The sequence below is a fragment of the Anarrhichthys ocellatus genome, unplaced genomic scaffold (assembly GCF_004355925.1).
Source record: "Anarrhichthys ocellatus isolate YVR2014 unplaced genomic scaffold, GSC_Weel_1.0 scaffold11, whole genome shotgun sequence".
Classification (NCBI taxonomy): Eukaryota; Metazoa; Chordata; class Actinopteri; order Perciformes; family Anarhichadidae; genus Anarrhichthys; species Anarrhichthys ocellatus.
In genome coordinates this window covers 5,828,153-5,855,812 of record NW_022280041.1, presented here as the reverse complement: position 1 = coordinate 5,855,812, position 27,660 = coordinate 5,828,153, and the positions used below count along the sequence as shown (strand labels likewise).

Here is a 27,660-nt window from a genome sequence, read left to right as displayed (position 1 = left end):
ATATATTTGCGACAGCAGCTACACAGTTTGGGCTTTTAAATCTCTCTTCATCAGCCTAACCGAAATGGGTTTTTAGAGAAGCCCCGAGGCAGTGATTTCAAACTGAAACGTTGCCACGTGAATATTTGTTGATCCGTCTCAAGATCAGACCAGAGCGGTGTTTTGATTCAGCGTTATTTCTTGGCTATAATCACACCCAATTATGGAAAGTTGTCACCGTTAAATTGTCATGCCCACAAGGGAGGGACTTGTGCTGTTTGGCTTTTATTCATGGCGGTCGACACATGCACGACCTCCTCACTGCTGGGATTAGCAAGTGAAAGAAGGGCCATTATGGCCAGCGTCGGCCTCTCAAGGAGCTCTGCCTTGATGAGCTCTGGTCTTTGTGACTGCAGTTAGCAGGAATGCACACATTCAGGGGCTGTGTTTGTGTGCGTGAGGATAGTATAAAATGAAGGGTGGGTCCTGGTGTGGAGGTGTGAACAGCTGTGTGTGGTAGAGGCCTGGGGTCCACCCACTTACAAATTAATGGTCTTGTGTAAGGATCCAACCCTTTCCCAGTAGCACACCCTCTCACACACACTCTCACTTAGAAACCACAAGGACACACACCTCAGAGCGACTGGTGGGATGCCTGCTATCACGGCTATCTTCAGCTTCTTGTCTCAGCACAGGAGGTCATGAGGGCAGCCTCTCACTCATGTCTCTTTTTGTTCTCTTTCAGTCGGCTGCTTCCTCAGATGGCGGTGAGTACAATTACCTTTTGTTACTACTACTTTAAAACACTCTTATGGAAGAATCTAAACAGGATTATTTGATGTGAAGCGTGGAAAATAACGCCAGCCGTCGAAGTGAAACTCTTAAAACTGAATTAAATCACAAGAGTGATGAGATTTTAAGGCTTTTTCTTAATCATTGTTTTTCTTTAAACTAAAACTGTGGAGCTGTTTGATCTTTCCCAGCTTGCGGTGCATTTTTTTTTTATTTCTCATTTTCTTCTCTACTCAGAACTCCGTAGTTGCTCAATACAACTGGTGTAATAAAAATAAGTCAGTGAGGATGATGTACTGTAGGCAGCAGCGTGCCTCATTAACAAAGGCTGTTTGCTGAGCGTGTTTGGGGTTACAGTCGGGGCCAGCGCGCACGCTGTCTGGTCCTTTCTCCCTTTCATTGCCGTTTTTTAATAACATTTGCTAACAGGCTGACCGAGGAAGGGCACCGCGGATGCGCATCAGACTGTTTGCTTTCCAAAGCCATCTCATTAACCGAGCGCCACACAATGTGGTAAACACGTCTCCCAAAGCCTCGACACTACATTCACAACAAGTCCAAACAAATGGCTTGTCAGCAAACTTTAGACAGGGACTTCCAGAGGCCCCAGGGGAAACCAGCCATTTGGCCTGATTGTAAGAAAGCAAATCTCACACACACTAAAGACAGATGGACTACTTGCTGAGATATACTGTGTTTTTAAAAAGGTCATGTCGAGGCCACCGTAGTAATATTCTGAAAGACTGTTGGTGACGTCATGTACTATTTACAGTGCTTTTATTTGGCCGCAGTTGAACTGCACCTATTTGTAAATCCTCCCTGCTTCTTGTGCAGGCATATCGACAAGATGAGGATGTGCAAGCACTGCGTTTCACTCCAGTTAGCTTACACTCTTCTCCCCAACAGCAGAGATGCGCTCTGTTAGTACCCGTTCACAGTGCCAACCAGTTGACTCTCAGCAGAATGTATCTGTAATATATCGCACTGTGACCCTTTGGTGCTTTTTTTTTTTTTTTTTTACTGCGCCTGCTCGGCCCACAGCTCTAAAGTGGCCATCTGCTGCCATGATAGCAGGTACTGTGCGGGGCCAAAGCCCCCCCCCCCCCTCTTTGCTCCTCTCCTACCAACCCGAGTGGCATCTGCTGTTTGTCGGCTGCAATCAGAACTGTTAGCCTTGTTCTCCACACGTCCCTCGTAACATATTTTGAACTTTGACTTTCACTTATTGTGTGACATTTACCGGTGGGAGTGAAGAGCCATTAGCTTTCCTTTCGAATCCCTTGACCTTTACCGTATAGTCTTATCCACTTTCTGTTTGTAATTATGTTTGGAGCAGATACAGGGCACCTCTTAGCTCCCCATTATGTCCAGATCATTTTATGGCAAGTTCTTCCCTCTCTTAACGGTGTAGTAGTGGCCAGTAGTTAAATATGCACCTCAACCCGAATCTGATGAACAAATGTGCTGTTTTATTGAGCTTTCTCGCTTACACGATCACCAAAACTCAGACGTGTCTGCTTTTGAAGATATAAAAAATCCTTATAAAAGATCTCAATGAAAGCTGTGTTTTCCTCCTCGGATTAAATTAACAAAAAACACAAAAATGCTGCAGGGCACACAGCAGAATTGCTCCAACGTCCCCTCTGGCTCGGATTACCCTTTAACGTAGGAGCCCACTAACCTTTTTCTCCGTCTTGCAGACTATAGTGGAGTCCAGTTGCAGGGATGCTGCAGCCAGAGCAGCCTGAACAGCAATGGCAGTCTTCCAGGAGCAGGCAGCCTCCGAGGGGTTCCGGAGCAGCGCGTGGCCAGCTGGGCCGCCTGCTTCGAACGCCTCCTCCAGGATCCAGTGGGTGTGCGCTACTTCTCGGTAAGGAAACAAAAAAGTGTCCCAGATTGATTGAATCCCGGCATACTTAACCGCAAAGTGCTGTCAAAACCAGCAGCGTGAAGCGTCTTGGTGCTTCAGGTTTAAGAGTAAAAGAAAGTGGGCGAGCAGGAAGTGTCGTGTTGTTTGGATTTTATTGATTTTGCTTTTTAATTCTGTTTCTTACTGAAGCCTGAAGAAAAACATCCTCTTTAGTTTTACACTTGTTATACTTGTGCGTAGTGCTCTTCCGTTAGCTGACGATCGACCGTTATGGCATAAAAATGTCTTTTTGAAGGTCTCAGTCTCAGAACTGACCGCATTTTTACTCGGTCCGTTATTTGTTAACATCATTACTGTGAAGTTCCACACATAAAATACACCTCTGCAATGCCTGTCGGTTATTTTATCAAGACATTTCTCATGGCGCACTTACACAGGCACACACGTATACAGTTATATATGGCAACAAAAGAGGAGAATGAAGAGGAATCTTCATTTGTTTTCCTTGGGAATGTGGATTTTTCAGATCAACTCGAGGAGTGCCTTTGGTTTGCATGTTGCACATCTTATCTGAAGTGGGGCTCACACTGGTCCGGTCTTTGGTCAAGCCTTGCTTTGGTCTTTGTCTTTACTTGGTCTTGGTTCAGGTAGTGTTGACTAGACCATCTTCCTTCGTGCATTGAATTATTTAAACGCATCATTACATTTTGTTGTACGTTTTTCTCAATCATTGCCAGACTTTGGAGAGTTGACAGCAGTTGGAAAGCACTTTTTTTTTTTTTTGACAAATCCTAGGTTTATATAGATTTGGAACAGGTTCAAGTTCAGAACCAGTTCTCAATGTCCAACCTTTCCGAGCACAGGCACCTCATTTATGTTACCTCCCACATAAAAGATGTGTCTTTTGAATTTTAGCCCACAACACTTTCAGGAGGCTCAACGCTAAGTTGTGGCGTCCCAGAACCACCTCGCTCCTCACCTCCCCTCAGCGCTGATCAGAGCTGCGCGCCTACACTATCCCTCGCCTACGCTTTACACCAATCCTGTTCGCAACATCACACCCGATCGTTTTTCTTGCCTCACTACTGCTCTCGACAACACTTGCACTGGAACGATGAGAGAGAGAGAGAGAGAGAGAGAGAGAGAGAGAGAATGAGTTTGAGATCGTATAGAAACTCTTGCGCCGTGTGACTTCCACAGGAATTTCTCAAGAAAGAATTCAGCGAGGAGAACATCTTGTTCTGGCAGGCCTGCGAATACTTCAGTCATGTCCCAGCAGCTGATAAAAAGCAGGTAAGTCCACACAGTATGAGGCAAATCCCATTGCTACAAACATACACACGGATTGGAATGGTTCCCAACCTATTTGTTGCGTAAATAAAACCGTCAAACAAAATAAAGTCTGTGTGTGGCTTCTCCTTTCAGATTTGATATCAAGTGAGTTTTCCTTCCCTCAAGTTGTAGAATTTGAATAATCTTAGCGGCTTGGATGGGGTAGATAAAATATATAATTAGTCAACATAGTTTTGTGTACGTGGATGTGTATACCTACGTTTTTAATTCTCTGTTAGAACCACAGTGACGTAGCCACTATTTACAAAGGGCACATTAAATTACATCTGGATGCTTATGTGATGTGCGTGTAAAATATATCCATAAAAAGACTACATTTGTTCTTTAAATTCTCCATCGTCCAACGTCTCTGTCCTGCAGCTGGGCCAGAGAGCTGGCGAGATCTACAACAGCTTCCTGTCCAGCAAGGCCACGATGCCGGTCAACATCGACAGCCAAGCCCAGCTGGCCGATGACGTGCTCACCTCCCCGCGGCCCGACATGTTCAAGACGCAGCAGCTACAGGTACCAACAAGACAGTCCTAGTAGTTAGCTCGTCTCCTAACGCAGACATTTTTTTAAAAATTTGCGTGTCTTTGGTTCATTTCGACTTTCAAGTATATTTACAATGTTCAAGTTCAATATCACAAATGCCTCAGGGGGCTTTACACACGCGTTGAGTTGTTCCGTATTCACACTGAAGATGGAGACACTTCTCTTGACAGTAGGGGGTTTGGTTCTCATCTAGCCTTTAGTCGCTTTGCCCGAGCATATTGGGTTTTCTTCGGTGGCCATCTGGGTTTGTTTACGAAAGGGCCCCGAGCCTTTACAAGAGTGATAAACACAAACTGGCGTACGCCCACGGAGAATCTAGGGCATACTGTACACACTGACACATAGACACGCAGTCAGAGTTCTGTATATTTTCAGGCTGCGCACGAGCATGATAAAACGCTCACTGTTGAGATCTGTCATAACATCAGCTGTAACCATATGTTAACACTAGTAGTTTCTTCTCTCTTGTTTCTGTCTGTGTCATTTTTCTCTTCCTCACTCCCTTATTTTTGACCCTCACGTGCCTCTTTGTGTCTCTCACCTCTTACCTCTCCATCGCTTTCATTGTTTTGTTTTACTCACAAACACTTCCTCTTTACGTCTACAGATCTTCAACCTGATGAAGTTTGACAGTTATTCGCGATTCCTCAAGTCCTCCCTTTACCGGGAGTGCATGCGTGCCGAGGTGGACGGCCGACCCCTGCCGGACCCTTACCAGATTCCCTGCAGTCCTGCGCCCTCGAAGCACAGCGCCACCTCTGACCGCTCGGCCCTCTCAACCCCCAAAAAGGTGCCGCTATTGCTTTTCGACTGTGTCAAAGCCACTGGTCCTTCACTCGCCATACCGGTACGAGAGTTCAAATCTTTTGTTTTTTCGTTTTGCAACCGATAGGAGGCCAGAAAGCAGAGGTCAGGGAGGTCCCCGAATGAAGAAAGCCGGGATGAGAGCGCTGACAAGAAACGCGGCATCTTCTTCTCGTGGTCACGCAACAGGAGCTTTGGGAAGGGCCCGAAGAAGAAGGACATAGGAGACATTAACCTCGGTAAGAATCTGATCAACAAGCCGGTTGCCTTCTGGTTACAGTTTTTAAAGTTTTTTTTTTGCCACACACAAACTTCCAAAGTGCTGATGTGTCCTTGAACTAGACACCAAAATCGCTGTCAGCTCCAGGGTTGCCATGAACTCTATGCGGGGGCACGTAGAAACACAGCTGCTCCGCAGTCCTCAAAGTATTGCATACACAGTCCTGGTACACGAGCAGAAACATACTTCGCATTTTGACCCGCCAGAGAGTGTTGTCTGCAAAGGGCCAAAGTTTTTAAGGTGGTAAAATACCAAAATGAAGTTGATATATTGATTCTGAAACCATTGTTTGGGATTTTGATTATTATAATATCAAATTACAGCTTAAAGTTTGTCTTGTTTTAAAGGCTTCAATTGACTTGAATGTCATTCGCAGATTTAGTTTCAAGCTTTGCGGAAATTATAACAAGTTTTTTGTTTGTAAATATTCTCTGAAAGTAGTCATTCTGGTGTACAAAACATTGCAGACAGCACAGTTTTGATACCATCTTAATTATCTCCATTTCAATCAAGTGATTTCTTGCTAAATTGAACCAAATGTCACACCGGTGCTTCAACGTAAATGTAGCCGCACCATAATTTAACGAAACACTTTGTTTAATCACAAATGGTGTCATATACGATCATAAGTCGTAAGTCGTGCTACAGCTTGACGCTCGCTTGGTGTTACATATCGTACGTGTCCTTTTAATGCACGTAGAGCGCTGGTGTCTCTTATCTGCACGAGTTCATCCTCCTCTGTGCGGTTTTGTGCAGACTACTCGGGCAGTAATGGGCGGAGGGAGTCCCAGGGCTCCTTGTCGTCCGGTACCAGTCTGGAGATGGCCACTTCCTGCTCTGCCGGCAAGATTGAGGTAAGATTCCTCTGGACAGATCACCATGGCAACACAGAGCGCTGTGTCTGGTGAAGTCATCATAACAGGTTGTAGGTTGAACAGCCCACTCATTGTTTGTTTATGGATGGCATAAATCAGAGAGTAGAGAACAACGAGCTACAATTTCAAATGAATCCGTTTATTGTTAACACTTTAAAAGCCATAATCCAGATCTTTACTCTTTTTTTTTTTTTCTCCCAAATCTTGCTTCCATAGTCTGATAATCGCCACTCGGTGTGGGAGCGTTCCCCCAAACATTGCAGCGTGGTGCTGCCCAACGGTTCCTGCTCTTCAATCAGCCTTCGGCCCGGTGCCTCCATAAGGGAAGTCCTCCAAGGTCTCTGTCAGAGCATCAGCATCAACATGGCTGCTGTTGACCTCTTCCTGGTGGGAGGGGAGAAGGTGAGGGAGGCAAACGCCGCCAACAAACTACCAATGAATGCTAAAAACAGCTGCTGCGAGCTCCTCTTTACTCGCCATTTACACATGCGCTATTTAGCAAGGAGTCATTGTTAGAACTCAGGTGAAAAAAAGCTGAATTCAATTGAAAAGAATTCTAAAAGTGGACAATATATACAGTATGTAGTGTTTTGGTTGTTTTACTGGAGCTTAATGTGTTGCTAATGGGTAGTTTTATTGTTTTTCCTTACAGCCTTTGGTGTTGGACCAAGACTGCATGACCCTCAGCTCTCGAGAGTTGAGAGTGGAGAAGCGGACTTTGTTCAGGTATGAATAATTCATCAAAGTTTGCCGGAACTGTCAATTTCTTTTGACACCTATTCTGTCCATGCTTTCATGTCTGCGCTGACATTTACTTGTGCTCTTTCTCTGCTCCTAGATTGGACCTGGTACCCATTAACCGCTCCGTGGGGCTTAAAGCCAAACCCACCAAACCAGTCACCGAGGTCCTGCGTCCCGTGGTGGCCAAATACGGCCTCCACCTCAGCGATCTTGTGGCCAAAGTAGTAAGTCGTCCCCGGTGGCTACGATGCCTTAATCTATTTTTTTAAGCTTCCGTGTGTGTCCGGGGAGCAGCCTGTGTAGTGTGTGACAGTGCCACAGGGTGGAGCATCATGGTCAGGGGAGGGAAGCGACCGCATCCTTTTCCATCTCTACACGGTGGTTAGCACTGTGACTCAGCCTCTGAAGATGGAGCACTGGGGCTATAATTAAGAATGACGACACTCCTTAAACATGCCAACTCCTCCCCTAGACCCCTGCCAGAAGATTTTATTTTAGTCCTGTGGGGTTTTCAGGCATTATAACAGTATTATACAGTAGTCCAGAGCTGAGGAATAGTTCATAAATTAAACAAAGGCTCGTGAACTCAGATATCAGCCTTGTGCTCGACATACTAAGAGGAATTATTCCATATTTACACTTCTGCACAACAGGTGAAGATTGTAACGTGTTGACCATCGATTTGTGTTTCGTTTTAGAGCGGAGAAACGGAGCCTTTGGACCTGGGCGCCCCCATATCGAGCTTGGATGGCCTACGAGTTGTTTTGGATCGAATCGACCCAGCTTCAGGGAAAGGTAAGACCATCTAACACACTGCAGCACAATATCAATACTAAATATTACAAACTGACAAAAAAAAACAAGAACTTATTTCAATTCTAAATATGAAAAGTTGTTTTTCCGACTGGAACTTGTAAACAACGGTTTCTAAAATGTCCTCTCCTCTCTTTTTTGTCTCATTAATTTCTCAGCCTGATGATTAATTTTCTTGTACACCTCTCTCCGTCTCTCTTTTCAAATAGACAAATCTAAGTCGTCCTCCCTAAAAAACCACCCCCCAAGTAGAAGTTTTTCTGCCACAGTAAGTACTCCCGACATCTTTATTCTCATATATATGTTGCTTAAAAATGTCCCGCTGTGGTGTTTTGTCCCTTTCCGCTGCTGCGCTGCTTATGCAACATCCCGCATTCATCCTTATTAACATCTACAATCTTTTGACAAGCTTTGAGTTGGTGGGTTCCCGATTTGTTTGTATCCCTTGGCCTAACACTGCCTGTGGCTGACTTCACTTGCTCCCTTTCCATGCTTGAGTTATTGCACCGTACGTAGGCAGACAGCACTCGGTCTGGACGCTAGCAAGGTCGGTAAAGACGCGGAGAGCCAGCAGATGGACGAGGCTCATCTTTTACATGAGGGTATCAGTAAATCCGGACACTCTGCTCAGTAGGGTGCTCTGCAGCTCATGCTTAGCCTCCCCTTTATGCCCCCCCTCCCCATCCCCCCATCCCCTAACAGATTGCATTGTTATTGTTGCATCTGCAGGGAGATGAGAGGTCAACACCAAAGGACTTTTCTCTGAGAGCAAGTGGACCAGACTCAGCACTCCCAGGGGAAAAGAGAAAACAGAAAAAGATTAATATAGATGAAGCTGAAGGTAAATGTCCTTCTTTCTCTCTTTCTTTGACTTATTGGTGGATTTCTTAGCTTTGCTTTGCTTTGCTTTCCCCGTCAGGTGTGAGGATGCTACGCTGAATGTTAACCCCCTCAACTAATCATTTCCTTCCAGGAGCTCACCTATTTGGAAAGTCTAAGTGAGGGAACCTGTTTGATCTGTGTTGCAGAATTCTTTGAGCTGCTGAGCCGGGCGCAGAGCTCCCGAGCCAACGACCAGCGCGGACTCCTGAGCAAAGAAGACCTGGTGCTTCCCGACTTCCTGCGTCTAGTCCCACCCACCTCCTCCTGCTCCGCCTCCTCTGACCTGGCCTGCTCCACCCCAGACTCCCTGAAACAAAGTCGGGAGAACGGCGTCTCCTTGCGGGGGGCCCTCACCGCCAGCCTTCGCTCAGAGAGCCTGGACTCCTCCCTCAGCTCCAGCGCCAACGGACACTCCGGGACCAGGCGGTGCCTGATGCCCCCTACTCGCCACTCGACTTTTGGCACCCACCTCTCCCCCATCCCCCGGCCCTTGGACACCCGGCCGATCCTCCGCACCGTAGAGGAGGACGCCCACAGCGACCTGACTCTCGTGGGGGAGGGCGACATCAGCAGCCCCAACAGCACCCTGCTGCCTCCATCGCCGTTCCCCATGCAGTCCTTCAACAGCAGCCTGCCCGAAGCCAACTTCACCCCGCCGCCAATCTGCCCCCAGTCTCAAGACGCGGGTGGAGAGGGAAAGTCCAGTTCAGGTACTTCTACAGTGTAATAAACCAGTGCTCCGTGTGTTTGCGTGTGTGTGGTATGTGCATGCGTGCGCTCTCCCCCCCCCCCCACCAACCGGTGGTCTCAACCCGACCACCTTCACCATTAAACTCCCTCTACACTGACTCTGATGCACTTTAATGACAAATTGATACTGACTCTTTCTCAGTTTGCCATTCATTTAAACTGATTTGTTTTATTAAACTTAGCAAAGCATGTGTGTGATTGATCCTCGTTACACTCAGATCTCGCCTTGTAAATACGGATGTGTATATTTTGTTCAGTGAGCAACGTTTACTTGGATGTCACTTCCCACGCCACAAATTGTTGGGTTCGCCACATGACTGGGATGACTTCACTCCAGTTAGATATTCAGTTTATTTTGTAGTTTTGGGTGTCTGAGAATGCTGATGTAACTGATTTGCAGAGCTTGTGGATATTAATAATATATGCATAGTGCATACAGATTAATGAACAATATTCGACAGCGCTGCAGTGGGTGAATTGAGAACAACTGAAAGTGATGCGATTAGCAGCTGTGTTTCCTGGCATACGGGTTCATTATGTGCAATTAGAAAAACATCGCAGCAAACCAGACCCATGAAATTGTTTTACAGTGTTGGACCTGTGGCTGCTGACAGTCAGTACAATATAAATACTGTGTTCCTCTCCATCCCACCATCTCAAGTTAAGAGCAATTCAACAATGTCAAAAAGCGTCTTTTTGTTTTTTGTATCTCTCAAACCGGTGAGTCATTAAATGGTGTCGGCAAATTGAGCAATGGCGAAAATAATTAGTCACCGGAGGACAAGTGCTCCTTAGCGCTGGTGACATTGTTGAATTGCCCGTCATTCTCTATCCGGGTCATTCACTCCCTCTCGCTAGATGCCTGTTGTAGATAATCACTGCCAATAAACTCTGTACCTGTGATTGAGTAGATCTAATAAATGTTAGAATTGTAAATCACTCTCGTCTGTCTTTTTACACGTTTGTGAGCTCAGTTTTCTCCCCCGCCTTCCTCCTCCTCCTCCTCCTCCGCCTCCGCATGCCTCCTCCCCTTTCTCCCTCAGCTCTGTCTCACTCTTATCCTGTGGCTTTCTCCTCTCATCAGCTCCCACTCCTTTGTGTACTTTTCTGTGTGTCGCCACGCGCTCTGTGTGTGTGTGTGTGTGTGTGTGTGTGTGTGTGTTCTGCTCAGATTGCTCAGTGTGTCGGTGTTTGTGAGGCCTCGTTAAAACGCCACTTGGTCCACCTGCTCGGTGTATTGTTATTTGATGGGGTCACCGCTCTGTTGTGTGTTGCCTTAAGCGTGGCATTTCGGGGTCTTTTTGAGTCGGTCTTCTTTCAAACTTGTGTTTTCAAAGCTTGCCGTTGTGTGTCGACTCTTTGTGTATGGAGTGCTAGATCATTATCATCATCTCCCGCAGATGGATCTCATTTTCTATTTCTCCATCCATGTCACCCCCCCACCCCCACTGTGTTTGTTTCTGACATAAGGTACACAATGAAGTGGTGAATTTATTCGTAATGGTGATGGGTTTTTTCTACAGTAGACATTTTCAGAGTTGCCGGGAATACATCAACTAAGGCCAAAAGCTTTCTGTCTTCAGATATCCAATTAGAGGCAACACGTTGGGTTTTTTGATTGTTGGCTTTCACAAAAAATCCCAGGAAAGCTTCTTTTGAAACCCTGTGAACTCTACAGGAAGAGAAAATAATCACGCTCTACATGTTCGCCCAACAACAAAGCTGATGGGTCCCTCGCACTTCAAAGCACGTCATCGAAGGTGCACGAGCATGTTCGCTCTGAGCTTACTGCCTTGTATTGAAAGGCTTTAATGTAAGGTATGTACACACGACGGCGAGGAAGGATCAGAGCTCCTCTTCTCTGGTTGCTAAGTGCATCAGCCTGATTCTTCCCACCACTATGCGCCATGGTAACCTTATCCACGAGTTGACTTGAGCTCCAGATAGAAACTGTCACTGTTCGCTATCTCCCATCCTATTTCTCTCCATCTCTCCCTTTCTCCCACCAGCTAAAATAGAACCAGAGCTATGATTCAGGCCTGTATATCTCTCTCTAACTCTGAGTCTGTGAGGGATCCAAGTTAACACGCCTCCACTCTTTTTAGAGACTTTATGAAGTTGTTACTTTTTAAAATTCTGGTGGAAAGTCATGCTCATGGGCTTAATAATGTGTTTACGAGACAAACCACCCACTGAATAAGTGAGAGGCCGTCAAATTAACAGGGGTTCAGCAGCAGTTGTGCTCTTTTAACTGCGTCAATCTGCTTGATTTCAGCCACTGCAGACGTCCATTTACAGATTGTATCGCTGTTAAACGGACGCCCTCTGCTGTTACGAGGGAATAAATAATTGCTGATGAGGCGGATCGACATCTTCCTCAGACATCACTGCCACTGTGCCATAAATAATAAAGTACTACAGAAAGGCAGAGGATTAAGTCCGGATAAATGTTCTTCATATGAGAAATAAGCGACTTTAAAAAAATACTATGACTCTGTTGTTTCCTCTGATTGTACTGCAAAGTCATCAAACTCACGAATGCATTTAAGGAGCACAATAAAATGTGTTTATAGACCTCACCGATTTCTTTTAGGGGGTGCAATTTCTTTTGTACTAAAAACCATTATACCCTGACATCAGTTTAAGCATTTGCATCTAAAGCAGTGGCTCTAAGGCATAGTCCACAGTACCCAGAGTGCTTCTAGCCCTACAGGTAGTTTCATTTACTTGGCATATTATCAAGTGTGAATTATCCCCTAGTTAGACTGCTGAAATCAAAACCAGAAGGCCTCTGGTCTGTATCCAGAGGACCAGAACTGAGAACTGCTGCCCGTTGTTACCACAATCATGTCCTAATCACAGCTGTAATCACCTCTCCCTGTCTGGCAAGTGTTGGGTCAGCAGGGCCGGTTGGTGGGGATAAGGCCGCCCACTAGAGGGCGACATCACACAGTGTAACGCCATTCATAGGACTGATTTGAACTCACGGCCATGAGCTTTTAGTTGCATGCTAAATAATATTAATAAATTTTAGAAATTAAGTTTTCTTTCCCCCTCTACACAGTCGGGGTCAGAAGTTAGTTGCTGAAGGTTTTAATTCAGAGGAAAGGTTTGGCCCAATACGAGAAGATTCAAGTACTCCTGGGAGTAAATGGGACATTCATTTTAAGGCCAGGCTATCTACACACTGTGCTCTGTAATGACTCAGCACACCTAACCCGAGGGACCATAAGGCTCAGTGTCTCTGTGTCAGCTCTCAAAGCTAGCAGCCTCGGACCCTGGGCCAGCTTTGTCGTCCATCTGGCGGTCAGAGGAGGGCTCGACGCGGATCTTTTGGCAGTCAGCCTCAGTGAGGACTGTAGCTGGGTCCGTTCCAGTCTGGCTGGTCCGTCTCAGCACCCGGCTGCTGACGTGCCTGTGGACGAGACTCTCCACGGGAGACGCGGTGACATGGTGTGTTTAACGTCATGTTTACGCATCATAGCAGAGAGAGCAGGCTTGAACATTGAACACGTTTGAATTTAAAATAAATACATCGCATTGGAGTTTCCCTTCTTCCAGAGACAGGAGTATGCAAAACCAGGCATGTTTGAACTATCTCAACGTGATCTTGAGCCATTTATTGTAAATAAAACTATTGGTAGGGTTGCTCAATGATTACAGTAGGATCATACACTATTTTAATAATGAATCCAATTAAGCAAAAAGAAGTTGCAGTCCTACTTGGGACCCTTTATAAAGCAGGGATGTTAACTGACAAAGGTTAACTATTTTTATGAGCAATTAAGACCTGAGTCAAGAAGGGATTTTTACTTTTATATTTTGCTGAACTTTAAAAAAAAAAAAAAATACATTTTGTAAGCCTGAAGAGGTAAAATCTAGTATTTCACAGGAAAGTTGCAATTATAAACAAATTGTAGGTGATAAAGGATTTTTCGTATTGCCTAAAATCATCTCATTGCCCTTTAAAATCTATCTTGCGACTCCTTGAGGGGTCCTGATACCCAGGTTGGGAACCGCAGGTGCAGAGAGTAGGGGTCAAGAATGGATTGCTTAATACATTTATGATGTCGAAAGTACAATTTATTTTTAGTTCGACAAAACCCAATTCATCGAAATGCGTCACCTTGCCACTCTGCATACCAGCGTCAATAAATCACATCCTGCGGAAAAACCCTGTGATAGAGATTCATGTTGATGTGTCAACTATATTAAATATTTAATATTAAATTCTAATTAACTGGCAAACACACATCAGAACCATGTCCTTGAACTTCAGACAAGACCGTGACAGTTGCTGAAAAGTCCCTGAATATGTTTGGCGATCCCCTTGGTGGTTGAAGTCGCTGTGTGGCTGAGGGTCTGTGTAAGGTCAGCTGTTGGAGCTCACAGGCTGTGTTTACATCTGCACTGAACAGCAGTGAATCACAGTCAGCAGAGCTAGGAGAGTCTATGTGTTGAAGTTCCGTGTTTGAGTCACTCGGGCCTCTGTGTTTAGAGTCTGAGGGGCCACAGGGTTCACATGAGAAGTGGAGAGTTTATCCGTCATCATAACCCGTAATGCTTGCATCCCGGAAACTTGGGTTCGTAGCCGCCTGAGTGCACTGGCATGAGAAGACGGGGACAAATGGGGTCCACATGCATAACACACCCTCCTTAAATGTGATGTTAAGGTTGCATTAACTTGTGTCTGATGAGGTCATGCAGCCCCAAATTGTTTGAAATGAAGCACAAGTGGTAATGTTGAAACACAGCACATGTGACAACAAGTCTATGAATGAATACATTTAATCCTGTTACAATTTCCTTCAGTTCTTTCCCATGATTTGGCAAGCGAGTTCAGCAAGTTTGAGCTGAAGCAGTTATGTCATTTTTTTCTTTCTTGACAACAGCTGTCCAGATTACACAGCTATACAGTTGTCAGATTACGCACGCATATTAAACTGATGTGTTCATTTGAGCGGGGTAGAGCTAAAATGCATGTGCACCCACGCCATGGGTGACAGCGTTTCCATTTTTTAGATCCTCTGAAGTCTCATACATTCATGCTAAGCATCTGGTCATCATGCAGTCTAATGAGGAGGCGAAGCTCAGTCGCCTGCAGGTCCATGTGAGTCAAAGCTGCACAGAGATGGGACAATTTTTTGTACCTATATTTAGTCACCATTATATAAAAATATATTTTTGACAGCAAGTGTTTGCCTGTTTTAATTTGCTTATTTAAAGCTGAAGTCATCAACATTTCTATATAAACAAAGGATTAAGTTATGATGTGAAAGGAATAACTCATAATGACCATGCTCATAAATATTCAACCATGGCCGTCCATAATGCAACAACTCCTCTTAAATCTTCCATGTCTGTCTGTATCTGTGAAGGAACGAACCCAAACGCGGACACCAAATCACCCACCGACGGAGCCGACGCTGCACAGACGGTTCAGGAGGTGATGGATGTGGAGGGGGTTCACCTGGAGGAGGGGACGCTCGAAACATCCCAGGGAGAGGACTCTGAGCTCAGCCTGAGCTTCCAGGGCTACGTCGCTGAGCTGCGGCAGTGCCAGAGCAAGCTGAGGAGTACCCAGATGCCCCAGAACGGCCGCAACGCACCGGAGGGCAAGGACTGCAAGACGGACCTCTACAAGGCCACAATTGTCTAAAGGGAACCCCCCCACTGCTGCACTTTTTCAGCCTGAGGCACTGTCTTTTCGAAAGGGAATTAGTTAAACGATGGACTGCATGTACACTCCAAACAAAATGAAGAAAAAAAAATCTATATTACAGTGATAGATATTGTATATTTGTTACGAATTCTGGCGTGTTCTTGTTGATTTTTAGTACTGGTTGTGATTTTTGGACAGTGATATGTTTTTGTTATGGTTTAGTTTAATAATGACGTGCAAAGCAATTGTATCAAGAGCCATGTTAGACCAAGGACAACCATGGAAGAAGCCGGGAATGAACTTTTGGGTACTACTTTCTAAGTAAAGCATATATTGCAAATGGTTTATAAGTTGTGATTAGTGGGTTTATTTATCGTTTTAAGTCGTCTTTACTTTCTAATAAACCTTCAAAATGAATTAAATAGCTATATAACTAAAAAGTAAGTTATGTTAGCGAACAATACGTACAAGCCAAGGGATTAACCATTAATTAAGCTATTAATTACAACTAATTGTATTTATAAAGTTTGATTTAAAAATCTTGACTTAATGTCCACCTACTAGCTTTTCCAGCTCGTCTTATGCCGAGGAAGGCTGTGAGATGCAGTTGAAAGCTAAAAAAAAGCTAGTAAGTGAACCTTGAGTTTGAATTTTTTCTCAAAAAACTCTTGCCCTATTTGAAAGCGGGACCCACTTTTGTTGGACCATAAGCTAGAGAGGACTCTGTTTTAAGGATCAAAAGGGAGGCAAATCACACTTTTAATGCATATTTAAATATTTCCTCTATATCATTCCTATGTTTTGCAGATACTGACGGTACCTTTGTTGCCTGTACTTCCTGCTTCTGTGGTTTTGAGGTTGTCCACATGTTAAATGATTAAAAAGCTTTCATGGCTGTAAATTCCAACAAAACTGACACGCTTCTCTTTTGTTACATGTATATGATTAATTCTGGTATACCCCATCCTAACCTCTAGCCCCCCCCTTGTCTAAAAAGCTCTGCATTCTCCTACTTGTCATATTTGGCCAGCTAAATGTGTTTGCCAAGTTAGTCAGAAATGTCAATAATTAACGGAAATGGTTGTCTTAGTTGAACAATTTCCTCTTTGGCAACACACTACCTCCACCTGGGGATTTGTTGTCCAATGTGGACGTGCTGTTCAGTCGTCCAGCCTCCTCTTTGTATTTTTAGCTCAGCATCTGGGGAGATTATTACAGGTGGTGGAAATTAGAGGTTAGACTATGGGGTTAGTCTTGACACAGCATGTTACTGCTGGAACGCTGACAACACATGTGGCATGTGAGAGGGTTGGGCCCTTCACTTTCCTGCTTCCCTGCTAAGCATGCTAAAATACCGATAGGCTTCATGTAGAATGCCACAAAACTGCACTCCCTGTGGAATTAACGTTAACGTTAGCTAAAGACTAATGCGATTGATTTCAGTATTTAACCCTAAATCGTTCGGTATTTTTTTTATATTAGCTTAATCCTCTGTCATGCTTTAATATTAGACGTGTTATTTAATGTAATGTTTTTGTTATAAACCCGCAAATCGCCTTGGTATGTCTAAGTTATGGTATTTCTCATAGCTAACTAGCTTAGTGTATATGCTAACTAGCTTAGCATGCTAACGTTAATCGCGTATAGCTACTAATAGCTTAATTTGCTATTAGTAACGCTAGCTAAGTGACCGTTATAGTCACTGTCGCTACCTGTCAAAAGTAGACATTGTTTATACAAACTGTTTAAAAAAAAACAACAACCAGAAGATACATCTTAAACTAATGTAAAAATTTTTATTATGTGACCCTGGCAAAAAAGTAACGTGAATAGTCACTGGAGTAACGCGTTAACGTTACACGGACCTCGACGCTGGAGAGGAGGGATCCTGCAGCACCATGAGCCGCCTCTGCCTCTGGAAACTTTGGGTTTGTCCTCTTTTGATAACTCACAATGATGAACCGTGGGCGTCAGGGAACACCAGCCGGGATATAGGATGCCTCACAGATAGACAAGCCCAATGACGCAACGGGTTTACTCAATACAGCTTGAAATTGTGAGGAACAGGATAATACTTGCAGGGTTTCCCACGTTCCCTATGACCAAAACCAGGCTGAGGACTCGGAAACTTACTGATATAACGTGACAGGCACACAGACACCTCTTCCGACTCCTGGAAGCAAGTTTCTCCGGACACCAGGGACCAGCAGATGCAAACTTCCATGATGGCATACCTTATTTTACTTTTTCTACCTTGTGTTTTCACTACATGGGCGGTAAGTTGTACCCTTCTTACGCACGCCTTGTGCGTCTTTTTCATCCATTTTGCGTGCGCTAAAACCAAGAAAAAGTGCAATAACGTATCTTCCCTGATTTCAGCGCATGTTAGTCCCTTCAGATGAAGGAGTCCTCTCCAAAGAGCCGGTCAGGGAGAGCCGGAAAGGTAGGTTTTTACCTCAGTCGTATGTTTGATTTAGAGGAGAAAGGAGGGAAGGGGATGCACGTTGAAACTGGCAGTGAATGGGATGCATTTCCAGCTGAAGTAACAGAGAAAGTTAGTGGTGCAACATAAAGCTAAAACATGTGGGAGCATGACTTGATGATCTATTTAATAACATAACATATTTCTTTGTTTCTTTCATATTCTGTTGTGAATTGTCATGTTTTTATTTTTAGATTTCATCTTGCTTTGTCACCAAGACAAATTGCTCGTATGTGCAAACACACTTGGCAATACACCTTTTCTGATTCTGATGATTTAGCTAATCAAGAAGAGGATCATGGATTTATTGTCCTCGGATCAGAGCTATGTACAAAGTCAAAGAAGTCTTTGTGCATGAGGTGCAGGGGGGGGGGGAACAGTTTGTGATTTCCCTCTTTTGTGTGTTTGCCCATCTGTATTCATTTGAAAATAACAAGCTGTGTTTTTTTTTGTTTTTTTGCTCTGCTGCCAGTTCTCACTACAACGGACAAAGAATGTAAATTCCCATTTCGTCAGGGTGGAAGAATTCATCATCACTGCCTCACCATCCTATCCTCAAAACCATGGTGAGTCCACATATTAGCCGGCCCATCTGGCTCCGCTGTTTTGGTTACACAAACAAACCACTAATGCACGTGTAACCACACGAAGTTACCACACACAGTTACCACACACTTCGACTTACACAAAGAGACGTCGCAACACTTGACAGGTAGAAGTGCTGCGTCGTTATATTTGGTTTTCATTCAGACGCCCGCTCATAAGCTACACACCTTGTCTACGTCTCTGTCACACAGACCGCAGGTGTTGCATCACAGCTGTTTGTATGACTCGCCCCAAAAAGTTAGATTTAATGAGTTTAAGGAGCTCATTCGCTTCAGTAAATTGCTCATTGATGAAGCGTTGATGGGCCTTATAATGATTTGCGTGCCCCAACTAGAATATCGTACTATGATGTTATTATAACCAGATGATTTTGAAGGTGACATGAGATAGAATGTAGAACATCCATCTTAAACTGCGACGGTGGCTGTAGTTTATAACACTTTTACTACTTCCTGCAGTTTATCCTGAGGGTAGATAAACAGCTGTCACAGTTAAACCATCACGGTGCATTTTTACTTGCTTCAGTTTGTGAAATAGTTACAAAATCATCCTTTTATTGGATTTTCTATGTTGGAGCAACTTGCTGAAGGGCTTTCCAGTCATCATTCCTTTGAAGTGAGAGGAGAAGGGTGGCTGCCAGCAGCAAGTTGGAGCAACATCAATGCAATTATATATGGCTCAACATCTCTGGTCCACCTACACATGAAGTTAAACACAATGTGACTCTGCGTGTTTTTGTGATGTGCTCACGAGCTCAGTGTCATGATAGGTTTGTGATTATCTACCGCAGATGCAGTGAGCGGTCCAGAAGTCTGCTGACGTTACTTTGGTTAAAGTAGTGGATGATTGACGGAGTTAGGGAGGTTATGTTTCAGAAAGAGTTTCCCTTTTTGCTGATACCCGCATGCTAGCGTGATCATTATGACAATGTTGGTATGGTGATGTTTGCTTGAGAAAAAGTCAGGAGGTCACTGTAACAAGTCATTCTAAAAGATGGGGGAGGAGTTAATGTCTGTACCGAATTTAATGACAACCAATCCAATAGCTGTGGAGACATTTCACTCAGAACTTAATGCCAACGAGAAAGTCAGGGGACTAAACAAAGTCATTGAGATTTATTTTCCCGGGGAACCATGAATGTCTTTATAAATCAGTCCAAGTGGCAAACTGACCGACCGAGGAAGCGATCTATAATGTGTTATCACTGAATATTCCTCAGGATGGCGTTAAATGGAGAGATCTCTGACAGTTTATAATACGGTCCTATTGGCCAACACTGCCAATGTTTCTTCCATTTGTATTCCAGGCGACGAGCTGGTGACTGTGATATATTTCTGTCTCTTCTGTTGCAGGTGCTCCCTCACGAGTAACTTTGACCGTGACCAGCAGTGGGGCTTCTGTGCACCGGAGAAAACTCAGCCAGAGGGTTAGTTCACCAAACACCATCAATCCTGATACTGTGTTGTTCATCCTGTAACTGTCTTCTCTGTTGGTCTGTTTCAGTTTTTGTACACACGTCACGCAGAATCACAGATCCATGTCAGGTGAGCCCGTGTCAGAATGGAGGCGTCTGCACGCTGATCCCACACGGACGCTTTGAGTGCTCCTGTCCTGAGAGCTTCACTGGCACACTCTGTGAGCAGAGTAGGTACAATTTAGGATTGTTATTATTATTTTATGAATGACGTAAAATATAATACCACTGTTACTGTTGTCATTGTTGTCATGTGTATCCTTAGAACATGTGTTTTTGTTTGTTTTTGTTTTGTCAGATTCTCTCTGCAATCATGTTTCCATTGTGCCCGAGTTCAGTGTTTTCGTATCATTGTGCACATTTGGCTGCCAATCACCTGACAGCTGCCGAAGGAAACAAAAGTCTCTGCCAGCAAATAACAAACCCCATCATCAGCTTCATGATGTTTATTTTAAAAAGTCCTAAATGTGACATGCTTTGCAATATAATGAAGTTACACGGGCAATATTTAAATGTCTTCTCTTGAATTTGATTATTGTTTTTTGCCAAATATGATTTCCAAGATCAAGAATGAAATTTCACGCTCGACTTCTGTCCTTTCTCAACTCCCTCGCTTGTTTCAGAGACGTCGTTTGCAAAGAGGTTTCACCCTACGTTCAAAGTCATTTCAATTCCTCACAATCAAACAAAATCAAAACACAAAAAAGACACCCAAACACGTTTCCACAAGAATCTTGCACAGCTCAGCCCATCAAACTTTGCTCGGCACGCTCCATTGAGCTCTTCAATCTCCTCTCGCATCTCCACCCTAATGCCTTTTTATGCGTCTGTGTCGGCTTTTCAGAGAGGTGCTATGAAACCGCACACCTGCGCTATTATGACACCGGAGAGTCTTGGGGACGAATTCACCTCCGTAATGTGGAACAGTGCACATGTGTGGCGGGGGAAATCAAGTGTGAAAGAGTTCGCTACACAAGTAAGATGTGCTTTCAGCTGCTGTTCTGCTTCAGTTGTGTCTTGTTTTTGCTCTGTGGTCTGCTTTTTGTTGAGGTGAGAGTGAAACCCAATAAGGGGATGTGTGTAAAATACTGACTGATGAATGTAGATTAGCGCTCTCTCAGGAATGATGTCTTTATGGTTTTTTTTTTGATTTGACAAGCTTTTTCATACGTGTCAGGTCTCCTTCCAGCCCGGAGACGTGCTTATTCTCTTTGATCACAGCTCCATAGTTACACAGCCAGCGAAGAAAAGACTAAGATTATATGACTCACTGTGACTCAGGAATGGTGTTTTAGGACACACCCCATGGGTCCGTAAGGTGCTTTCATCTCGATGTGTGGGGTGGGGGAGATCTTCATAGGCATTTATAAAAGAGAACGGCAGTGAGGTGGTTTCATCCTCACTGAGCCGAAACCTGTTTTTTGTCATGATGGTCGGGGCTGTTCTTATTCTCTACAGTGGGGAAAAAAATCCTTAAAGCTAAATGCACCTGAATGCCCTTTGACTTGACTCTACAATGACATTTTGACTTTTCTAAATTTTTCTCAAGGGGGACTAAACTCCTAAAACACATGTCACTTTGACATAAATGTTTGGCAAACAGTTTCTCATTTCCCCAACCAGCAGAGCAACTTCTGAGGGAAAGATCTGTCTCTTTAGCTGCTAAATGCTCCTCCGTGCTAGTAGCTTTGTCTGTCTGCTGTTTGGTGGTGCACACGTCAGTTTATCAGAGCTTTTTTTGTTGAAAACAGCTGACTGCTGCGGCTGAAAACGACGCTATGCTAGAGCCAGATATTTCCCTCGCAAGTTGGTAGAGACCAAAAACAGAGCTAGATTTGCCATTTACGATATGTGAATGTTGTGTGTACGACTCTCTTCCGGGTTTAAACCATTTGTAAACCAGACATATTAGTTTATAAAGCTTTTTGTGGAAATATAGAGTATGTATGTGTGACCTGGTTTCCCTCTGTGTCCCCAGCGTGCAGTTCAAACCCTTGTCAGAATGATGGAATGTGTCGACTGATCACAGCCACCGGCAAGGAAGTGTGCAACTGCCGAAGCGGCCACAGCGGTCCGTACTGCAGCTTCGGTGAGTAAAAAGCAGGACTGTAGTGTTATTCGTCACGTGTGTTTGTCATGTATGCGTGTTCATGCATGCACGTGTGTGCGTGACAATGGGTTTGATTAATGATGGCAGGAGAAGACATGGGCAAGCTGCACTCGGTTGGTGTGCAGAGAGTTTGTTTTAGGGCGGATTTTAGTGTGGAAGCAAGATATCTGTCATCTGGAAGTTGTCTGATTGCATTCATATTGTTTACATATTTGTGTTGTACTGCGAAATCGAGACATGCTTGAGACATTTTTTGTTTTGCCTGTTTCCGCCTGTGGTGTGTGTGTGTGCGTGTGTGTGTGCAGAGCCGGAGACGGAGTGCTATAACAGCAGGGGCACAGATTACAGAGGGCTGGTGGGCACCACGGTGTCCGGCGCCAGGTGCGTGGCGTGGAACTCGGACCTGCTGTACAACGAGCTCCATGTGGGCACGGTGGTCGCCTCGTCCCTCAAGGGCCTCGGGGAGCACGCCTACTGCAGGTGTGTGTTGGGACGTCCCGCTAATTCTGGTAGCCAGCAACATGACAGGCGAAGGCCGCTTCTGGTTTGAGGAGACGTTGTGTTGATCTTGCGGTTTGCTGTGGTAGGAACGGGCTCAGCGTGAGCTAGCAGAGCTGCCCGCTAGGGCAACTCAGAGGCAACCACACAACCACCATGAGCATTAAAGAAGCACATGAATCCAGCCTGTGTATCGTAAAAAAAACAACTAATCTGCTCCACATTCGCTCCTCTTCCATTTCTTCCAGCTTTCCTCATTCGTTGTTGCTATGACTACCCAGCAGCCATATGGCATGGCCACCAAAAATGTCTCAAACATCAAAGAAAAGCAAACACACTAGCACACAAGTTTTATTGCCGGGAAAGTTTCATATTGCAGCTCAGTGAAACTTCACTCCCAATCATTCAAACTGAATCATTTTCAGCCTCCACATTAAACAGCGATGGAGCCCCTTTAAGCCTTTTCAGCCAAGTGTGTGGGTGTGTTTGTGTGTGTGTGTAGAAACCCAGATAAGGACAAGAGGCCGTGGTGCTACACACTAAATGACGGCGCCATCTCCTGGGAGTACTGCGACGTCCCCTCCTGTGTGATGCCTGTGTGTGAGTAAACGGGGCGCAGCAAAGGAGTTTTCTTTTTGTCATGTAGTTGGCTCCATCACTGAACTGCTGCATTGATATACAGCGATGCTCTTCCCTATTGGTAAAGCATGATACATCTGTTAGATTGGCCAGATATAACAACTCGATGTTGCTTTCATCGTTTGTTAAAGAAGTCGTGCAGTCACTTCATTCTTTCCATTGATTATCGGCCTTGGTTATTGTCGGCCTCATTGTTTAGGTAAGTCGAAGCTAAAACATTTTTGTCATTATAAGGAATGAAAAGCTAAGACTATTCACGAAGGCCACTCGCTGCATCATTCAATATCTTTATTCTCTGCCTCAGTCATATGACGCATTCAGGGACAAATGCAGAAACCTCTCGACGCCTCAATAAACGCCTCGACTTTTAATCAGAAATCCAGCGTTTGTGATGAAGACAGAAGGGCGGAGACTACAGCTACTGTGTGGAGTCACGCTGCTCCAAAAAACGTGGAATTCAGCCAAGCTGACTGTTTTTTGGCAGAGCTTGTTTTTAATAACGTGGGCTCGATGAGATGAAGGGGAATAAGGCATGACTCACCCTGAATCAACATGTCACGTCAGGTGCTGCCAATTGTTTACGTAGCGAGTGGGATTTGGCGCAGTTGACCGTCTCATGATGCCGAGGGTATGCTCAGAATCCACAACATGTGATTGAAAGCACGGGGTTGCTCTGCTACCCTTTTGTTTGTGCTTTCTTGCAGGGGAGAATGAGCCAGCGACAAACACGAAAGTATTCAGAAGAGGTATTCTAGGGAGTGTGGTAGCAAAATATAGTTGTAGTAGTTAGTTGTAGTTCTAATTCATGTTTACAATTGTAGTTTGTAGTTGCATTAATGCCACTAAGTCTGAGATAATCACGCATTTTAATGTTTTTTCTTCACGCAGCTTCTTCTCGAAGGATTATGCCGTTTAATGTCCTACCCGTCATTAAAAGACCAAACCCCTCCATAACCACCAAAAAGCATGTGTGTGGCAAAAAGCACAAGAAGAGGTTATCGGTAGCCAGGGGCCGGATAATGGGCGGAAACTCGGCTCTGCCGGGTACTCACCCCTGGATGGCAGCCATTTATATCGGAAAATTGGACTTCTGCGCCGGCACCCTGGTCTCTTCTTGCTGGATCGTCTCTGCAGCTCACTGCTTCTTCCGCAAGTATGTCCTGGATGCACTTCAGCTGCAACGGAGGCTTTTATTTGCATTGATGTCACTTGCAGAAAAGGCAACGTTTTTGTAGTAGCCAAGTGCGCTCTGAAACTTTGGGACAGAAAAAAAAGACGTGTTTACGTCCTTGGGAGCTCTTTTCAGCCTGTGTGTAAAAGACTGAAAGTGCTCAGTTTGAGTCAGCAAGAAACCTAATCGTTGAGGAAGCGTTCATAGATCAGAGGGGAGCATTTTCTGACCTTTGCAGCTGAACAAGGCACGTGATTCAAAGACTTTGACTCCTCAGCATCACAGCTTTACGATCGCCCTATATTTAGACATCCAGTTCGAGGAAAACCTAAAAACGTCTCATGCGCAGATGCTGTTTACATGCAAGTGCACACATTTCCCCTTTGATGTCAGCAAACAGGCATCTGTTGTCATTGCTGAAGTTCAAAGAGCTAAATCATGACATCATTGAATTGGACACCAATAGCAGTGATTGAAAGTAGTTTTTTCAGTGTTTTTAAAAAAAAAAAAAGGATACAGACCATAATACCTGCAAGGCTTTCTTTTAAACATGCTGTCACTGCTAAACTGATTCAGTATCAGCTGGGACTTGATTGAACTAATGAAAGCAGAACAAGAGTCCACAGTGTTCCTTACACACCTCAGTACAAACACGCAGAACATAACGAACAACGTGCTCGAGATGTAGCTATTATTAGAGTCTTGAGTCTCAAAGTGTTAATATTTGTCCCGAGGGAAAGAGATCATTAAATCAGGTCTGACATGGGGAGGGTTCATCCTCTGGGGAGCATCCATGTACTAGATATATTTAATGGGAATCTGCTGATTAGATTTCCATATTTCTTGTGCATTTTACGGCCAATCAATGTTGGTGATAAAAGAGAGGCGGCATCCCCGCGGTTCACCCTCTGGGGATCAAAGTTTTAAGGAAATTCAGCGGGTAGTTTTCACAGACATGAGTATTAGTAGTACATACTTTGGAGCACCGTGGACTGACAGCAGTGTGTCTTCCCTTATAGCCCCCTGAAGTCTCAGCTTCGAGTGGTGCTCGGCCAGCAGAATGTCAACGTCACTGGTCCCAACACCAGGACATTTGGAGTGCAGGAGTACATCTTTCCAAAACAGTTCTCAGTGTTTAATCCAACGCTACATGATATTGGTAAGCATTAAGTGGACACACACACACACACACACTAGTGACTCATGTAAACTAGAAGACCTCCTGTCCCCATTCAGAAAAACACAAACTCACTAAAGACCCCAGTCTGTGTGCACAGCTGTGTGTGCGTCACTGAGCAGCTGTGTCCCTGTGCTCCCCCGCACAAACACACACACACACACACACACTGGCTGCTGGGTGTGGTGTTTTCATTGGGCAACGGAGTCTCCGAGTCTACCACTCGTTTCATTGTTTTAACTGCTCTTTTTCGTCGTCTGTCGTCTGTGTTTGGCAGTCCTGATCAAACTGGCGAAGCAGGACGGGCGCTGTGTGAGGAGAACCCCGTTCATCAGACCCATCTGTCTCCCAGACAAAAGCATGACGTTCCCTGATGACTACTGCTGTGCTATTAGCGGCTGGGGACACATGCATGAGAGTGAGTGATGAGGGCATCATGGCCGTGTCATCATGATAACACCTATCTACATTCATACAATACATGACTTTCTTGTTTTAAACTGTCCGAGCAGAGCCAGTGTTGGTTTGCTCTTCAGCTTCACTTTGACAGAAGTTTTTTTCCCCCCAACTACCTGAAAACTCCAAATAATGGTAAACATTTAGTTTGTTGTTGAGGCCCTGTTCATACTAACATGTGATGCGTTATTCCTGCTTTTATTTTGACAGAGGCCGAGGGTTACTCTAGTCTGCAGGAGGCCGGAGTGAGGCTGATTCCTCACGAAGCTTGTCGGAAGCCAGATGTTTACGGCAACCATGTCACCCCTGACATGATTTGTGCGGGGCTCAGCGGCTGTGCCGACGCCTGCCAGGTAGGAAAACCATTCCGAGACGGTGATTATTAAATCCAAGGCCGCCAAGTTGATGGTTACGTCCTCACAATTCCTCATCGTCAATGTATGACGAACTACGAAGTGCTACCACTGGCACTGTCAGGAACATTTTTCTTTGCGTTTTTGCTTTAGCCGGTCTGTTTATTGTATCGAACCCAAGTTTCGCTCCGAGAAATGTCACGTTGCTTTTAATTCATCCGTCCACCCTGAAAGACATCGTTCCCTCCATCTATACTGAATGTGTCCAGACTGCTATTATGTTGTCCAACAGTGGAAGTCAGCTCATGCACCATGAATCACAGACTGGCATAATCTGCTTGCCAGGGGCGCAATATGATGGGGTATCCTTCTATCTGCTGGGCAGGATAGAAACGTATCATTTGAAATAGGAGAGATTTCTTCACTCCATTAATGGCCCTTAAAGACAAAGCCATGGCTTAGCTCCCTTCTAATGGGATGAAATGATACCCCCCCCACCCCCTTATTGCTCTGAACATTACAACTGATCATAAAGTGTTGTGGGCAACACAGACTCCCAGAGCCCACATAGTTGTTGACCTCCTCCCTTGGCTCTGTAAGGGTCGGTATCAGTAAGTTGACTCAAGGCATCGGAGTAATGGAACAACACTTCAGATTTCAGCAGGGATTCCCCTGAGTGAACAGCCAGAGAGGAAGTTAGCGAGGGTCTGTCTGCAGCTACTCAACCTGCCGTGTGTAATACATTGAAGTTCCTTTCCTCTTCAACTAAATGTCTCCGTTATCTGTTTACTTCTCGGGTAGAGGGCACTTCTTAGGAATGAATTAGGGTTGAAAGTGTGTGACTCAGCTGTTTAGAGTGACTCCGCTTTGATCCGAGCATGTATGTATATGAACTGTATATACTTTGTATTTCCCCAGGGCGACTCCGGGGGCCCGTTGGCTTGCGCGAGGGATGACGTGAGCTTCCTGTATGGGATCATCAGCTGGGGAGAGGGCTGCGGCCGCTCTGGAAAACCTGGTGTTTACACTAAAGTGGTGAACTATATCGATTGGATCAATTCTGTGATCACACGCAAACCCAAGGCTTCATGAATGAACATCAGCCGGACATTAGCTTTAATATATGAGACGTTGCACTATATTGTATTCTAACAGTTTTTTATTTGTCATGCTTGTGGAAGTTTATAGGTTGTCCTTTTTTTAACTGTGAAACATTGTGACTGAATAAACCTTTAATGACTTGATAAAGCTTTGAGTGTCAACTACTTCAGATCAAAGATGCAGATATGTGTAACCTTGATTTTATGGTTTAAATATATTAAATGTTTTGGCAGCGAGGTCATTATTATTTTCAACAGA

At 44.7% G+C, this 27,660-nt stretch overlaps 2 protein-coding genes across 3 annotated transcripts in view; both read left to right on the top strand.

Moving 5' to 3' along the window:
* rgs12a (regulator of G protein signaling 12a) overlaps positions 1-16,208 on the top strand; it is a 32,394-nt gene extending 16,186 nt beyond the window's left edge. For both annotated transcript variants that reach the window (XM_031850822.1, XM_031850821.1), the window contains exons 4-18: positions 725-746; positions 2,472-2,641; positions 3,842-3,934; positions 4,355-4,498; positions 5,136-5,318; positions 5,421-5,571; positions 6,369-6,466; positions 6,704-6,889; positions 7,140-7,213; positions 7,326-7,452; positions 7,927-8,023; positions 8,251-8,309; positions 8,771-8,882; positions 9,070-9,633; positions 15,052-16,208. In XM_031850822.1, coding sequence (XP_031706682.1) covers positions 725-746; positions 2,472-2,641; positions 3,842-3,934; positions 4,355-4,498; positions 5,136-5,318; positions 5,421-5,571; positions 6,369-6,466; positions 6,704-6,889; positions 7,140-7,213; positions 7,326-7,452; positions 7,927-8,023; positions 8,251-8,309; positions 8,771-8,882; positions 9,070-9,633; positions 15,052-15,332 — 2,361 coding nt within the window. In that variant the 3' untranslated portion in view covers positions 15,333-16,208. The remainder of the gene's footprint in view (positions 1-724; positions 747-2,471; positions 2,642-3,841; positions 3,935-4,354; positions 4,499-5,135; positions 5,319-5,420; positions 5,572-6,368; positions 6,467-6,703; positions 6,890-7,139; positions 7,214-7,325; positions 7,453-7,926; positions 8,024-8,250; positions 8,310-8,770; positions 8,883-9,069; positions 9,634-15,051) is intronic.
* Positions 16,209-16,313: 105 nt separating this feature from the next.
* hgfac (HGF activator) lies at positions 16,314-27,519 on the top strand. The gene is made up of 14 exons (XM_031850823.1): positions 16,314-17,611; positions 17,715-17,778; positions 18,290-18,383; positions 19,776-19,849; positions 19,927-20,067; positions 20,742-20,873; positions 21,876-21,986; positions 22,313-22,487; positions 23,008-23,105; positions 24,033-24,297; positions 25,335-25,474; positions 25,770-25,910; positions 26,159-26,301; positions 27,220-27,519. The coding sequence occupies exons 1-14, from the start codon at positions 17,546-17,548 to the stop codon at positions 27,391-27,393; spliced, it is 1,818 nt and encodes a 605-aa protein (XP_031706683.1). The 5' UTR covers positions 16,314-17,545; the 3' UTR covers positions 27,394-27,519.
* The last annotated feature ends 141 nt before the right edge of the window (positions 27,520-27,660 follow it).

Bases quoted from the DNA above. Each gene is read 5' to 3' on its own strand.
- hgfac (XM_031850823.1), top strand. From the start codon at position 17,546: ATGCAAACTTCCATGATGGCATACCTTATTTTACTTTTTCTACCTTGT. The intron at 19,850-19,926 runs GTTAGTTCACCA...GGTCTGTTTCAG, and splicing joins GGAGAAAACTCAGCCAGAGG to TTTTTGTACACACGTCACGC. The intron at 23,106-24,032 runs GTGAGTAAACGG...TTCTTCACGCAG, and splicing joins CTCCTGTGTGATGCCTGTGT to CTTCTTCTCGAAGGATTATG.